Here is a 14,817-nt window from a genome sequence, read left to right on the forward strand (position 1 = left end):
CCAGCCTGGACCAGGGATTCAGCCAACGGGCTCTGGGGAAATGCAAGAGTCAATTCTCCCACGGAGATGGAGTTGAATCCCAGTCTTGCCACCCATTAGCTGTGTGACCTTGGGCAAACTGTTCATCCTGTGTAAGCCTTGGTTTCCCCCTGCAGAGAATAGCGCTCTGAGTAGGTAATCTGACCACGTGTGTGATGTCCTTGCACGATGCCTGGCACATGCTCATCAAAGACCCCTCTCATTTCCCTCTTCCTCCTCCCGCTCCACCTTGCTTCTCATCGGCTAGATCCCAGCCAGCACCATGGTTAAGGAACTGCCTTTTCCTGCTCTGGTCACTCTCGGGACGAGCACGTCAGCTCCTAAGGAGGCCTCCGCAGCAGCTCTCCAGGCCACTGTTCTTCCCTCACACTCTGTGTCCCGCTGCTCTCCCTGAAGGTGCTCAGGGCCTTCCCTCTGCAGAGCTTCCACAAGAGCCACCTCAAAGCCAAGGGAGTGGATCCCCACACGGCCTGGGAGGCCTCGTGAAAGGAATGCCACCCTAGAATCTCGGGCCGCATCTCATGCCTGGCGAGGCGGTGTGGGGAAAGGAAACTGCCTCAAACCACCAGAAATGCCCAACCCAGGATCAGGGGGTGCCAGAGGCCCAGGGCCCCCTGAGACCATCTCTACCCACTCCCACCCCCTATGCATTCAACGAGGCTGAGGCCGGGAGAACAGCGTTAAGCACACTAAGTCACAGGGCTTAACAGTACCCGAGCCAGAAACAGAGCCCAGGCTTCTCAATTCACAGTTTGGGAATGTTTCTCCGTATCCACAATGCAAGAATCCAGGCCTCTCAGCACTTTCTAGTGTGCAAGAGACTTTACATACAGAAGGAGAAAGAGTGTGGGGAGAGGCTGTTGGCCCAGGCACCCAAGCTGATCCCAATTTGAGATGTTAGGGAGCAGTTTTTGACGCTCCGGGACCTTCCATTAACAATCATAGGAGCTTTGTCTCCGGGCTTTCCCTCTGGAAAACACAGTTTCAGACCCAAGAAATAAAGGAAGACCAGCGGCTTCCTTAGAAGGACGTGATGTTGCACTCCGTCTTCACAGGGTGCACGCAGTGGGGCAGCCCCAGACTGGGAACACGGCAGCACGTCGGGGGGAGGCGGGCAGCGGCCTGGTGCCGGACACTGAAGCGGAACTCAGCATAACTGCACAAGGTGGGCAGTGGCCAGCTCCCTCTAGTTACATCAGCCCGCTGTTCAGAGGCCTCTCCCAGAGGGCGCAGTCGTGAAACCACAGAGCAGCTCTGAGCAGGAAGGGCCCCGCCCTCCTCACGCTGGAGGCCCTGGCTCAGCCCTTGTCTCTCCTGTCTCTTCTCCCTCCCGTGCCGTTCTTCACCACTGTTCTTCACCACTGTGTCACTGTCACAGATGGTTGTGAACACCATCTGTGAGCTGATGACTCCATGCCCAGACCTCAGACTGTGTGTCTACCTGACATCGCCACCAGAAAGTCAGCAGACACTCCCTGACTGAGCTCCTGTCTTCCTCATGCGAACACGCTCTACCTCCCATCCTTCCCAGTTGAGGTCACCTCCAACTTCCCATTGCTCAGGCCTGAACCTTGCAGCCATCCTGGATTCCTCTTTCTCCCACACCCACAACCAGTCTGTCAGGAGACACTGTCATTCTATTTTCAAAACAGATTGAGAATCTGACCATTTTTCACCACTTGTATTGCTACCGCTTTGTTGCAAGCTCCCATCACCTCCCACCTGGGTTACTGCCTTCACCTTCTAAGCGGTGTTGTGACTTCCGCCCTTGACTCCTAGAGACAGCAGAGTGCTCCTTTGGAAATGTGAGTCAGATCATGGGACACCTCTTCTCAAAGGCACCAGCGTCTCCCCTTCTCGCTTAGCGTAGAAGCCAAAATCTGGTCCCCTCTCTGATCGCCTCCCTTCCCCCGTCCCTGCTCAGTTGGCACCAGCCATAGTGGCTGCTCCTCCTGCCCCAAAAGTCCTCTCCCAGCTATCCGCACGGATAGCTCCTCACCACCTCCACGCCCTTGCTTTGCTCAGAGCTCACCTCCTCAGCAGAGCCGCCTCATGGGAACGGTGCCTGCCCCACTGCTCCCCAGCGCCTCTGACCTCACTTACTCGGCACTATTTTTTCCATAGCACTTATCATCTCTTCACATACTGTAGGATTTCCTTATTTTCTGTACTCAGTGCATTGCTCGTTGTCTGATTATCCCCCGACCCTAGAATGCCAGCTCATGAGGAAGGAGCTTTTGTTCTCTCCACTGATGTATCCCAGGCGCCTAAGATAGTGTCGACACACAAAGGGCACAACTCTGTCCACAGTGAGTGATGAATGATGGTGCTTGGCAGTGGGGGAAAGCCATTTCCTGAGAGGAAGGGCACCGCAGGTAGTAAAGGCAAGGAGGAAAGAGAAGGCATTTAAAGGGAGACGACTTTAAATGTGTGACTATTTGGGGGGCAGTTAGGATGAATATGGCATTTGGTGAGGGAATGAGAGTTGATTTCTGTAGGTTTAAAAGAGTCAGGTTCGCAGGTTCAGATCCCAGGTGCAGACTTACACCACTGTTGGCCATGCTGTGGCAGCGACCCACATATAAAGTGGAGGAAGATTGGCACAGATGTTAGCTCAGGGCTAATCTTCCTCAAGCAAAAAAAAAACTAAGAGTAAAAGATGATGAGCTACAGGTGAAAAGCCTCATGGATTCCTATCAGGCTAACAGCATGGGTTCCTGCCAAATAGAACACGTATCTGGGACTGGGGTCTTGTGATGACAGTAAGACTAGACAGCACGGGGAAGGCCTGGAGCGGCACCAGGGAAACCATCCTGGAGCCATGAACTTCCTTGCACGAGGGAGTGTCCAGACCCAGGAGCTGCCAATGGCCTGAAGGTAGAACCGTCTGGGTGGAGGGACCGACTTCTGAGACTAAGCATTGTTGCTTGTGTCATTTGTCATCCCCAATATTGGCTGCCATCTGAGTGTGGGGCTCTGTGAGAACTGTGCTTGTGGCACAGGCCTGTCAAGGCTTTGTCATGGGCAGTGGTGAACAGGCAGTGTTGACTCTGCCTGTCAGCCATCTCCAGCAGTCTAATCATATCTGGGAACCCAGAGCCCTCCCAGTGTCTGTAGGTAGTGAATTATAATTAGACATATTTGCTAGACACTAAGGCCCTCCTAGTTATCCTGCAGGATAACTAGGAAAGAATGTCACTGGCTTGGGTGCCAGTCTCTCCCATTCAGCAGTCCTTTACCATTTACACACACTTTTAATATAGATGCTCTTACTTGACCTCCAGGACACACTGCAGCAACCCCCCCCATTCCTGTGACAGATGGGGAAACTAAGTCCGAGGGCATTCTGGCAACACTTGTTCAGGAAGTAGCAGCAGCAGGACTTGACAACCCGCCAGTGCCGACTTCCTGTGCAGCCTCCCCTCTGCCCCCGCAACGCTGTCCTGATCTGGGTGATGTTCTCTTGGTTCTTTTTGTTCAGAAGCCAATACTTGTGTGGGAGAGGGAGAAGGTAGTCCAGAAATAAGTGTGGGGTCTCTGGACTCCTCTTCTTGCTCTCCATCACACACACTGTCCCCGTTTAATCTTCAGACAACCCTTCAGTTCGATTTTTAACAAGCTCCTCAATCTGGAGGAGTGAAGAGCTTCTCCATGTGGGATGAAGGGAGGCTGGGCAGAGCTGGAGGGGCATCAGAACTCTAAGAGTGGGCTGATAAATAATTTTTTGTTTATAAAATGAAAATAACCCCTATGGTTATTTAAAATATAAATGATAGAACGTAAGGGCTGAACAAATGCCAGCTGGTGGGAGTACCCAGCAGGGGGACATGTGAAATGTCGATGTTTGTCAAAGGGCAACATGGTTTAAAGAGACAGAGGAATCTGGCCTGGGAGGCCTAGATTCCAGCTGTGTGGCAGGAAAAGGCACTTAACCTCTCCACCATCATCTTTAACATTAGCAAATTCAGGATGAATTCTTGCCTATCAAATTCTCAGGGTAGATAAATGCAAAAGGTGAATTGTAAAGAGAAAACCATTGCACAAAATGTAAGGGTCTGCACGCTGATTTCCTGTTCCTTTCTTGTCCTGTGCCCTCCCTCTTTACCCCTAACACAGCTACTTTCTCAGGGTAGAAATTTCATGCCCTAGAAAATGTCCTTTGCTTTGTCTTGGGAGAAAATGGCAAGTTGAGTGAGGATGTGGGCCTTGCCAACAGTGAGAACCTCAAAGGACCCCATGAGCTGCAACGGGGCCTCTCTGCATCTGGGGGGCAGCTTGCTGTTACCTTTCTGTGTTTTCCTGCCATCGGGCTCTGTGTCCCTCGGCATAGACTTTCATGCAGATCCGCACTGCTGTCTGCAGATGGAACCCTCTGGAGGCAGGGCCCACCGCTGCTCCCTCTTCCCTGTTTCTCTCCTGACTGCTGGACTGAGGGCTTCAGAGTACCGCAGCCGTGAGCTCTAAGCAAGCGGCTCTGGCCTTCAGAGGTGTGTGCGCCGCTCACGGCCTGGAACAGCACCTGAGATACACCTGGGGCAAGTCCAACCTGCCAAACTGGCAGTGTTCCCAGGAGCGGGGGTGGGGGGTGCTGAGGGGAGAGAGGTGCAGAGCATGAGTAGGAAGATTGATTTTTTTTTATGATCTGATGATTTACTGGAAGAAGTCAAGGAAGAGTGTATACACACACACACACACACACACACACACACACACACACACACACACAGTGAGACAAAGACAACCCAGGGGGATCTCGGAGACAGAGGGGCAGTCAAATCTGGAGCTATAGGGTGAGCAGGGAGGGAGCAAGAGTTGACAGGAGGTGGGTGTATGGAAGCGTAACAGCCTCCTTCCAACGTCCATCTGCTGGAACGGGAGCAGACAGGGGCTTCTAACCATCAGGCAGGTCAAGTAACATGTCAGTTCAACTGATTGGGAGCAAATATGGAGTGGAGACGAGCAGGGTAAGGACACACCAGGGAGGCGGTCGGTAGGGTAGTTTCAAACATCTTAGATCAAAACTATAGCGTCTGCTCTGTGCTGTTCAACGGTTCAGTGCATCAAACGTTTGTGCAAACATTACCAAGTCTCTTAATTACGGAAAAATAATGACAAAAAATTAAACCACACATGTTAAAGACTAACCGCAAGATGGCTTGCCTATAGATAAAGAGAGAAGGTTTAAACATGCCAGGTAACAGAAGACATGTGCAGGGCCGGGAGCAACTGTGTAGGAGGAGGCAGCTCTCGGGAGAAGGCAGTGGGCCTGGGAGCGCAGGCCTGGGGTTCTGTCTGAGGCCAGGGAGCCAGGCGCAGGGCTGTGAGGGGCGAGGAGTGGGAGAGATCCAGGCAGGTGCAGGAGTGGCTCTCGGGGTGCTCCCACGGGGCTTCCACAGGTAGCGGGGAGAGGCCCCGGGGGCGCTCTCGGTGGTTCACAGCCGCCCGGCTCCTTGGCCACTCCAGACGAGAGGGGGCAGGCAGGTGTCCGAAAATGACAAACAAGACGGCCCTCCTGTTCTCTCCCAAACAAGCCTGGGGGCCCGGCTGCCTGCACGGGTGTGATGCGGCAGGGTGATGGAGCCCTCCCAACGTGAGCACAACGGGCTGGGCCTCGGGCTGACACGGCAGGCCGAGCCCGAGTCCAGCCACGGTGTTCCGCATTGAGAGAGCTCTGCCCAAGATGCCGTGGGAGTGGAAAGGCCGGAGGGGAGAGGCAGTGGCCTGGGGGGTGGGGTCAGATGCGGTTGGGTCCTGGCCCCAGCAGCAGCCCAGAGGCTGTACATATCCCTGTCTTCTCCCTCCACGATCCTAGAGCTGTGTCCTCCTACACAGTGTGAGTCATGCCAGGCTGATTGTAAGGGGAGAGAGAAAACGATGCAGCAATCAAAACTTAAAAGGAAAGGGGGGGCCTAACTCGTTCCAAAAGTTAAAAATAAAAAAAAGAAGAAAAAATTTTTCAAAATAAAGCAACAAGAAAAAAATCCTTTAAACCAATTTAAACAAATTTAGAAAACTAAATGAAAATGAGAAGGTGGGGAGGAGAAAATATAATGAAGGAAAAAACCAAACCGGGCAGAGACACGGGAGCGTTAGAGCAGGCACGGACAGTTAGGGACAGACGCCATGTACTTACGTTTACCTCGGTGATTGCTATATCAACAATGCTACCCACAACAATCAAGGCGTCAAATGTATTCCATGCATCACAGAAATAGTGCTGCATGGGGCAGAGAAGCCGAGGAAGAGAGAGAGAGAAGAGAAAAAAACCAACAACAAAGGAGAAAAACAAAACAAAAAAGAAGAGGAAAAATGAAAAAAAAAACAAAACAAAAAACACAGCATGAAAGAAAGGAGAGAAGAGAAAAAAATGAGAAAAGAAAGAGGTTACGTGGGCATATTAAATACTCTCTTACCACTCTACAGTTGTGGCGGCTCACACCTGGGGAACCTGGGTTTCTCGGGGTGGAGAGGCCTGACAAAAGCTGGGTTAGTTCAAAGGTCACGATGGGCTGTGGCCGCCCTGGGCGGGGAGCAGCAGCACCCACCGCTGCTCTCTCGGCTCAGCTCCCAGCTCCTGGGCCCAGCACAGTGGGGCCGAGCTGGGACAAGTGGAAAAAAAGGAGGAGAAGCTCCCACTTTTTTTCCCCCACAGGACGACGGCAGGTTCAATAAAAAGCATGACTGGAGGCGGGTAAAAACAGGAAATTAAAAAAAATAAATAAAAGGAGGTGAAGAGAGAGTGAGAGAGAGAGGGAACAGAGGAGGCAGAGGAGGAAGGCAGGAGGTTTCCTGGGGAGGGCAGAGTCATACTCACATTAGTTTCACTGAGAATGACGTCAATTATGCTGCCAATAACGATGAGGAAGTCAAAAACATTCCAGGGATCACTAAAGTAACCCTACACAAGGGAGGGGCAGGCAGGACGGGATTAAAAAGGAATATTAGACAGACAAGAACAGAGCAACATCACCATCAGAATCACCGTCCAGGCACCTCAGTGTTGCTGCTGGAGTTCCGAGCGTGCTCACGGTGGCCAGGAGCCCAGGAGGGAAGGGGATGGAAGGGAGCTGGCTAGCCAACCCTCCTGGCCCGCCTTCTTGTGGTCACATAGGCCCCTTCCTCCAGATCCATCCCACCTGTCCACCCTCCTGCACAGAGGCGCTTTCCACTTCCCACCACAGAAGGTGGGAGGAATGTCCATGTTCACCACCTCCTATGCCCCCAGTTCTTTTCCATCAGAAGGGCCTGTCTGGAGGGAGAGTGGGAACACAGATGTATGACCCCTTAGAGGTGAATGGGCTGTGGTCCAATGGGTGATCTGAGAATTTAAAAGGCCCAGAAAACTACAGTATTGTGGTCCAGAAGGATGGCCAGGTCATCTGGGCTCAGTAATGACTCACGTAAAGCTCAGGGACAACAAGGGGACCACATCATTAAAAAGTGTCTATAATCAGCTGGACTCTATGCAGACAGAATCAGGGTCACCCTTGTTCCAGCACTGGCCATGCCTTGGTGTTTCAGGGGCAGCTAGCTCTGTCCTGACAAAGGCTTTACTAACTGAAAGGAGACAGAGTCGAGGGCAGTTGCATAGTTTGGAAATATAGGATATGGCCCTAAACAGTGCTTTCAGAGGTGTCTCCTAAGCACCTCTGCCAGGCTTCTTCCCCAACATCATCATTCTGGTCCTGCTGAAATGCAAATGCCACCCAGAGCAAATGGAGTTCTCAAAGCCTTTCCTGAGAACTGGACTGACAGGGGCAGTCTGGGTAGAGGGTATCGGGACACAGACTTCCTAGGAATGGAATGTAGGCAGTCGTGTCATGGAGGAGAGATTCTGGCACAGAAGGGGAAGACCCGTGTCCCCACTTCACCACTTTATCTTGCACACATGGATTTTATTTGCTTTCCACCATATTTGGAGAAGGGAAGAGATGAATGTTTTTGAAAAACTTTTTTGAGGTGCTTGGACAACTGTGAACTAAGGGATAGGCTGTTCCAGATGTCCTAGAGGATTCCAGGAGTCCTGGGTGGGTGGACCCTTTACAAAGAGTGAATGGACCATGTGCCTCTCTCAGAGGTGTGGGCGTCTGGAGAGCAACGCTCTGTGGCACATGCGAGACATGCTCACGGTTCAGGAAACCCAAGGAGGGGACAGTCATATTCTCCAAGTACTGAAGAGATTTATCTTCTTTTAAAAAGGACATTTGCTCATTTAATTTTTCAAGAAATGTTCTGCAAAGGAGACAAGACAGGGCTGGACCACATTTCCTCAGCAGGACCAGCATTTTCCTGTTCTCTGAGCCACCAGTTGGAGCATCCAGGAGATGGAATTCTAGAGGTTGGGGAGTGAGTATGAAAGCATCAGGGGTCCTCTGAGAGCTTCCCAGATCTCTCTCCCCAGCTTGCTGAAAGGCTGCCAAGTCTCCCTTTTTATTTTTTACTCTCAAGAGCCAAGAGTCCGTGTTCTTCCATTTTCTCCTGGCTCTATCCAGCTCCCTTAACTTCCCACTTCCCAGCCATGCCCTCTTTCAGAGGGTCACAAGACATGCTGTCCTAGGGCTGTTATTCTTAGTGTGGGAGGTCAGGTCACAGGGAAAGGGGCCTCTCAGTTCCCAGGCATTTCTGCCAAAAGAAAACAGAAAGGCAACTCGGAGACTTTGACAGCCAGCCTGGGGAAGCAGAGGCTGGCCAGGGTGTGGGTTAGGTGAGGGTCAGCTTGAAATCATGGCTGTCTTGTTGGCTTCCCAGAGTGTTTTTCTGAATATACCAGAGCCTCTGAGGCAGAGAGAGACTTCCCTCTCGAATTTAAGTCACACGCTACGAGCAGGAAAGAAGCAGTTGCCTCCCAGGTTCTCAGATACCATTCACAGGGCAAACTGAGAAGGCTGACTGGGGGCGGGGAGGCAGAATGAAGACCCTAAATGAACTATGACTATGTGTCTATTTTAAAATTAGGTTTTGGAAAATAGTGGGGGGAATATCTGTAGACAGGAATCCCATCTTGTGGGTAGAGCTATTTCAGAAGGGAAGGGAAAGGGAGTCAAGGAAGAGAAAGGAGAGAAACAGGGACCAGAGTAGAGTCCAGGAATGTTCAGCATTAGCCTAGGAAACGAGGTAACGAAACATTATTTGGGTTCGGGGGGAGGAGGAGAGAGAGGAAGGCAGAAGGCTCCGTGCTCAAGGAAGCAGGAGGAGTTGGAGTCTTTTCACCCATCAGACCTGAAACAAAATGGGTAAGTTGGCCTCGGTCTGCAATCCTCTGAGGGAGAAGAGGGAAAGGAAAAAGGTAGAGAGCAGGGCGAAGGCAAGGATAAACACAGAGTTAAACGCAGGCGAGCCCGGGGGAGGGCCAGCCCTCAAGGGACCCTGTCCACCTCTTGGCTGTGCATCACTTCTCACCCCTTCTCCTGGGTTTCTCTGTGTATGTGCAGATGCAAGGAAAACACAAAACAATCAACCCCTCCCTGACCACGGCCCTCTCCCAATCTGCCATGGCCGGCTCCCATTGGGCTGGCTGGGCTCTGCAGACATTAAAGCCTCGTGCCCATCCTTGTCCTCACCAGGTTGTGCTCCTGGAGGCTTTGATTGGCTTCTCTGTCCTGTGGCAAGCTACTGGCTGGGCCCAGTGCCAGGGCCCACTGGCTGTAGAAGCCAACCAGCCTGTGACCCAGCGCAGTGGAAATTCCCACACACCCGGAATGCAGGGGTGAGGGAGCATGTCTTGGGGGAGGTGACAGGATCCCTTTACGAGGCAGCTTTTCACCCTGACCCGTCCACCCACCTTCCCACCTCTCTGTCCCAAGAGCCGGTCAATTCTCCAAGCCCAACCGTGACGATGGTTTCAGATCCAGCTTTCAGGTCTCCATTCCCTTTGTCGGCCTCCTCCTCCCACCCTTCCAACAGTCCCTTCCTCCCACCCGTTCCATGCTGATTCCCAAGAACAAGGCTGACACCCCCCATGTAGGTCAGCAGGTTGTCCAAGGGAGACACTTGGCCGCATCCCTAAGTGGGAGGGGACTGGGAGGCATATGTTTTCCCTACACTCTCTGGAGTGTGACAGCTTAGTGTTAACTAGAGGCAATGAGGGTTTGGGGGCTAATGGAGGAAGAAGGGTACGAAAAAAATCATAGACTTTTTCTCTTATGAAATCAGTTTGGCCTGGAGCCAGGTTATACCTGACACTCCTCCTTTCCCTCGTGACGGGGTCCCAGACTCGAGGGTAGAAGTCAGGGGTAGGGGAAGAACTTTCCCGGCTCTCCCTGCGTGGCGAACCAAACCTCTTCATGTCCAACTCCTCAGAGCCAAGCGGGGCTGATCATCCAGGAGGGATGATGTTTTTAGGGCTGGAAGCCTCTCCCTTGCCATGCCTAAACCACACAGATTCAGTGGATGTCCCCTTTCAAATTCCCAGCTGCTAGGAATGAGTTCAGAAGAAGGGCCCTTCCTCTAGCCATTCTGGAGAAGGCCTCTTGTGCATCCATCCAAGCTGATGAACAACTGCTCCTGCGATCTGCGGCTGCCCCAGAATAACCCACTCTCCCGAGTGCTGTCGGCCCTCCGCTCACTGGCTGGCACAGGCAGAGGAAACACAGACCAAATTGCTATTAGCTTCAGCGAATTGCTATTAGGAAGGAAGAAGTGCTGCAAAAGCACCATATGATGCATTTCCCAGGCACAGATTTTGGATTCTCCTCTCTTTTGGATTATCTGTGCCCTGATTCACTCCCTCATTGGAGCTATTCTAAGTTGAAAGAGGCAGTGTATGGGTTAAGGGCATCAGAGGTAGGGTGTCTGGGTTCATATCCTCGGGCACTTACGAGCTGGGTAACCTTGAGCAAATAACCTCTCCTTGCCTCAGTTTCCCCACCTTTAAAATGGAATAACCACAGGGTTCTGATGAGGATTAGATGCGACAACACGAGTAGAGCACTTAGACCTGTGCCTGGGCTGGAGTGCGCTCTAAGAAGTACCGGCTACCGCCACGGTTAATGAGAGTTGATTGGCCTCTCTCCTAGTTAAATAGGATTCACAGACTCAATTTTGGGGGCGGGATTGAACAGAGGGGAAGGCAGAGACCAGGTGTGTGGAGGAAGAGAGAAGAAGCCAAAGGTTCTGGAATCTTGAGCTCTCCTTTAGTCAGTCTCTAAGGCCTTTTCTGCCCCTCTTGAGTCACCAGTGGGTAGTGTGACCATCCTGAGACTCTTGAATGAAATCTGGCTGGTACCATTTTGAGATTGGTGACAGTATGCAAGTTGTGATGGCTAAATTTTGTTAGACTCAAGTTCATGTAGACAGCTAACTGCCACCTTCTCAGAAACCACTGTTGCTCCTAGGGAAGGCCCAGGTCCCTCCTCTTGTGGCTAGAGAGCTGGGAAGAGAGCAGTGGGCTGCCCAGCGGGCCTGTTTGCTGTCTCTGACCCCAGAGAGCACGCCTCCTGCAGAGGGGTCAGGCACACGCCTTTGCCCTTGAATTCTAGGTTCTCAGCTCCTTCCCTGCCCAGAGCAGAGGTCTCCCTTGGGATCATCTCAGAGGCAACACAAGCTTTCAAACAGGTTGGCGGTCAGGAGCCACAAGAAAATCTGCACACCTGCGATTGTGCTGTCTCTTCTCAGGCGGCAAAAGTCACTTTGCCAGCATTACTTGTATTTGTCCTCTTCTCTATTCCTTCCTGCCCAACTTCATCATCCATCTCCGATGGGTGCAGCAAAGAGAAGCAAAGGAACACAGAGGAGGTGGTCAGGAAACAGGACCCCTGGTGGGGAAGCTGACTCTGGCAGTGCAGTCTTCCCAGGGGTCTGTACCCTGAGACCGTTTCCTCCCAGGGACACATGGAGCTCCAGAGAGTGCTGATGTGGGAGACCTGAGCTGAGACTAGAATGGGCCTGCAGGAACTGAGACAGAGTGGGAAGGGACAGATGATGGCAAGGGAAGGAAGAGTGTATGAGAGGACGGAAGACTCAACCGCCCAGAGATGGAGACGGCTGGGAAACGAAGGGATTACAGAAATGACGTGAGAAGAAAATGGTGAGAAGGGTATTAACAGGAAAGGTCACTTAAGGTAGATGGCAGGAGAGGAGAGGGGCAGGAGGAGAGGAAAACCCACACACACGGTGGAAAGTGGGGAGAAGGGGAGAGGAGAGAGAGAGAGAGTATGAGAGGAAGTGAAGCAGGATGGAAAGCTCCCAGAGTCAGGCCCAGGGCCTCAGAAGTGTCTGCAACTTGGGAGAGCAGCAGAGCCCACGGAAGCCAGAGGAAGGGGTCAAGGCCACCTCGTGGAGGCAGGGCCTAAAATGGGAGGGAAGGGGCAAAAGATGGCTTGTCCTTAACCCAAGGAATGCGGTCCCTGAAAGAGAGCAGGAGCCCCTGCTTGAGTGAGCAGCATTTGGGAGCCAGGCCAAGAAGCAGGCAGCCGTGCAGAGGGTCGGTGGTGGTGGGGAAACAGTGCCCAGTTGTTGGAAACACATCTTTCCCGGGTCTCAGTTTGTGGACCTGAGAGATGGGGGAGAGCTGAATGAACCAGGGAGGAGCTGAAAGCAGCTGGCAGTGCGGCAGCAGCGGCGATGTCTCAGTGTGAGTCTGTGAAGAGTCAACCCCATGGACCATCGCGGAACACAATGGTAACTGACACCAAGCAGAGATAATATAAATTGTATTACATTAGGATGCCATTTAGACATAACAATAATCATAGAAATCAGTGGCATCTAACAGAGCACACAGCTGCTCCCGGCTCCCTGGCAGCCTGGGAGGCCATGAGGATCTCTGCCTTCCTATGTCAGCTCCCACCCTGAGATGTGTTCATTCAGAGGTGCCTGGAGGCTCACTCTGCATGGACAGCCCGGCGAGGGTGGGGGGGGGGGCGGTTTGAGGGGGGTGGACAAAGGGCAGGAGCAGGCAGGGGGCCAGGGATACGGGCTGTCCTTGCCCCTGGTGAGAGGAGGCCCCCAGTGGGTGGTTGTCATGGGGGCTCTTCTCACAATTGTTAGAGAAACGCACACTTGGAACAGGACACCTTTTACTCTGATTTTTTCTTTGGAATTAAGCTTTTTCTTCCCCAGGAAACTTTCAAAGATCCTCATTCATTTATCTGTCTCACCAACACAGAAGGAGCACTTGCTAGGTGCCTGGAACTGTGCAAGGCGTGGGTGTGCAAACTGAAGCACACCTGATGCTTGCCTTCCCCACGGGGAGCAGATGGCAACAGGGTTATCAGCTAAGCTCCTTCTGAGGACCACAGGACGTTCTCTCTCTGCCTCAGTTTGCACTTGAGTAGCCTGCAGGATCCCGATAGCTGCTTCATGCCACTAATGCTGGAAGCGAGCTGATTTCTGCCAAGGGCTCCTCCAGACTAGGGTGTTGACTGGATGGATTCCCGCAGCAGGGCTAGGCTGGGCAGGCGCACTGCAACGAATGTTGGCAGCTTGAAGTTCAAATGAACATCACCAGCACACTTTGGGGGAGAGGGAAGCAGAGAACAGGCAGCGCTGGGAGTGGGTGAACAAGGAGGAACAGTCCCACCCCTCCCTTCTGAGAATGAGCTCTGGCAGTGGCAGCCCTCCTTGGTCTGCTTGCCTGCAACCTGGCAGTCTCATCCTATGGTCCCCACGCCCTTCAGGACCTAATGGGCTGACCCCTCCATAGCAAAGGGGCAGGTATGACCCAGCTGGGATGGTTGGAGCCAATCCCCTGCGCCCACTTCAGTAAACAGAACGTGCATGGGATGCGCGACTGCCCTCGCTTGCAGAGCTGAGCCTCGAGCTGGGCAGGTGCCACCGCAGCCCGGCTTCCCTCTGTCACGCAGGAATAATCACCGCCCACGCCCTCAGGCGGTCTCGGAGGTTATCTGAATTCACACAGGACGTGTTCAGGGCCTCCTGGCTGTCGTGATCGTCCCTCCGGCTGCTGTGGTTTGAGCCTTGGCCCTGCTGGCCGCCTTCCTGCACCATAGAAGGGCCCCTCCCCTACAGCAGCGGCTGGGAGAGCTGGCGCTGCCCCAGGTCTGGCGGGTGGGGGCTAACGCCGCAGCCCTGCAGGTTTGGGGATCCCGCGTGCCCCTCCCAGCCTCGGGGGCGTGTCCCAGTTTCTTTCCCAGTGGCAGGGATGGAGAGGGGAACCAGTGTACTTTCCTACCAGGCTTCTTTACACAGCGTGAATAGTTTTCCACATTAAATATTAAATATAATAGCTAATACTACCTTGCCCACACGAAGGCTTTATGCAAGTCATGTAATTATTTTTTATCATTCATAGTGACTTGTAAGCTCTCGAGTGCCAGGCAGGAAAGAAACCTGTCACAATGTTGCAACAGTAGCAAATCCCTGAGTAGGAGAGCCGCGGTGGGGAGGCCTCTCCCTCACAGCGCCCGTTTGTGCCTGTCTGCGGGCGCTGTTCCGCATCAGGTACCCTGTGGGCATTCCGCAAATAAATAATAATCAGGGTAATGCCAACTCACCAATCAGGCGGCTACGAATCAGGCAGGGGCTACGCGCGCAGCACCTGCCTCTTGCCTCAGCGCTGAAGCCGGCGGCCGGGGCGGGGCCGAGCGGTCAGCCATCTGCGGGCTGCCTCCCTCCTTCTCCTCTCTTTACTCCCTTGAACTTGACATACATAAGTGGTGACTTTCTGGGTCGAGGGGGTTCCGCTGATGGTGGGAGACACTGGCTTCTTAATAGTTTGAATACCAAGTAAAATTAAACCCGAGGCTGAAGGAAGCCCTACCCGAGTTTAAGGCCGCGGTTCTCGAGGGGGGAGTGCACTGCCCTCTAGGGGGCGTTTGG

The 14,817-nt window shown here is 52.9% G+C and overlaps 1 protein-coding gene across 20 annotated transcripts in view; it reads right to left on the reverse strand.

Annotated features, from left to right (window-relative positions):
* The window catches only part of CACNA1C (calcium voltage-gated channel subunit alpha1 C), a 683,102-nt gene that overhangs the window by 54,993 nt on the left and 613,292 nt on the right, over positions 1-14,817 (reverse strand). For 10 of the 20 annotated variants that reach the window (XM_070495018.1, XM_070495017.1, XM_070495029.1 and 7 more), the window contains one exon: positions 6,173-6,256. The exons of 1 other annotated variant lie outside the window; for it this stretch is intronic. In XM_070495018.1, the coding sequence (XP_070351119.1) occupies positions 6,173-6,256 (84 nt within the window). Of the gene's footprint in view, positions 1-6,172; positions 6,257-6,853; positions 6,938-14,817 lie in introns of all 20 variants that reach the window. 9 more of the 20 variants (XM_070495026.1, XM_070495023.1, XM_070495014.1 and 6 more) reach the window with 3 other exon arrangements.

The sequence above is a fragment of the Equus asinus genome, chromosome 22, assembly GCF_041296235.1.
Source record: "Equus asinus isolate D_3611 breed Donkey chromosome 22, EquAss-T2T_v2, whole genome shotgun sequence".
Lineage (NCBI taxonomy): Eukaryota > Metazoa > Chordata > Mammalia > Perissodactyla > Equidae > Equus > Equus asinus.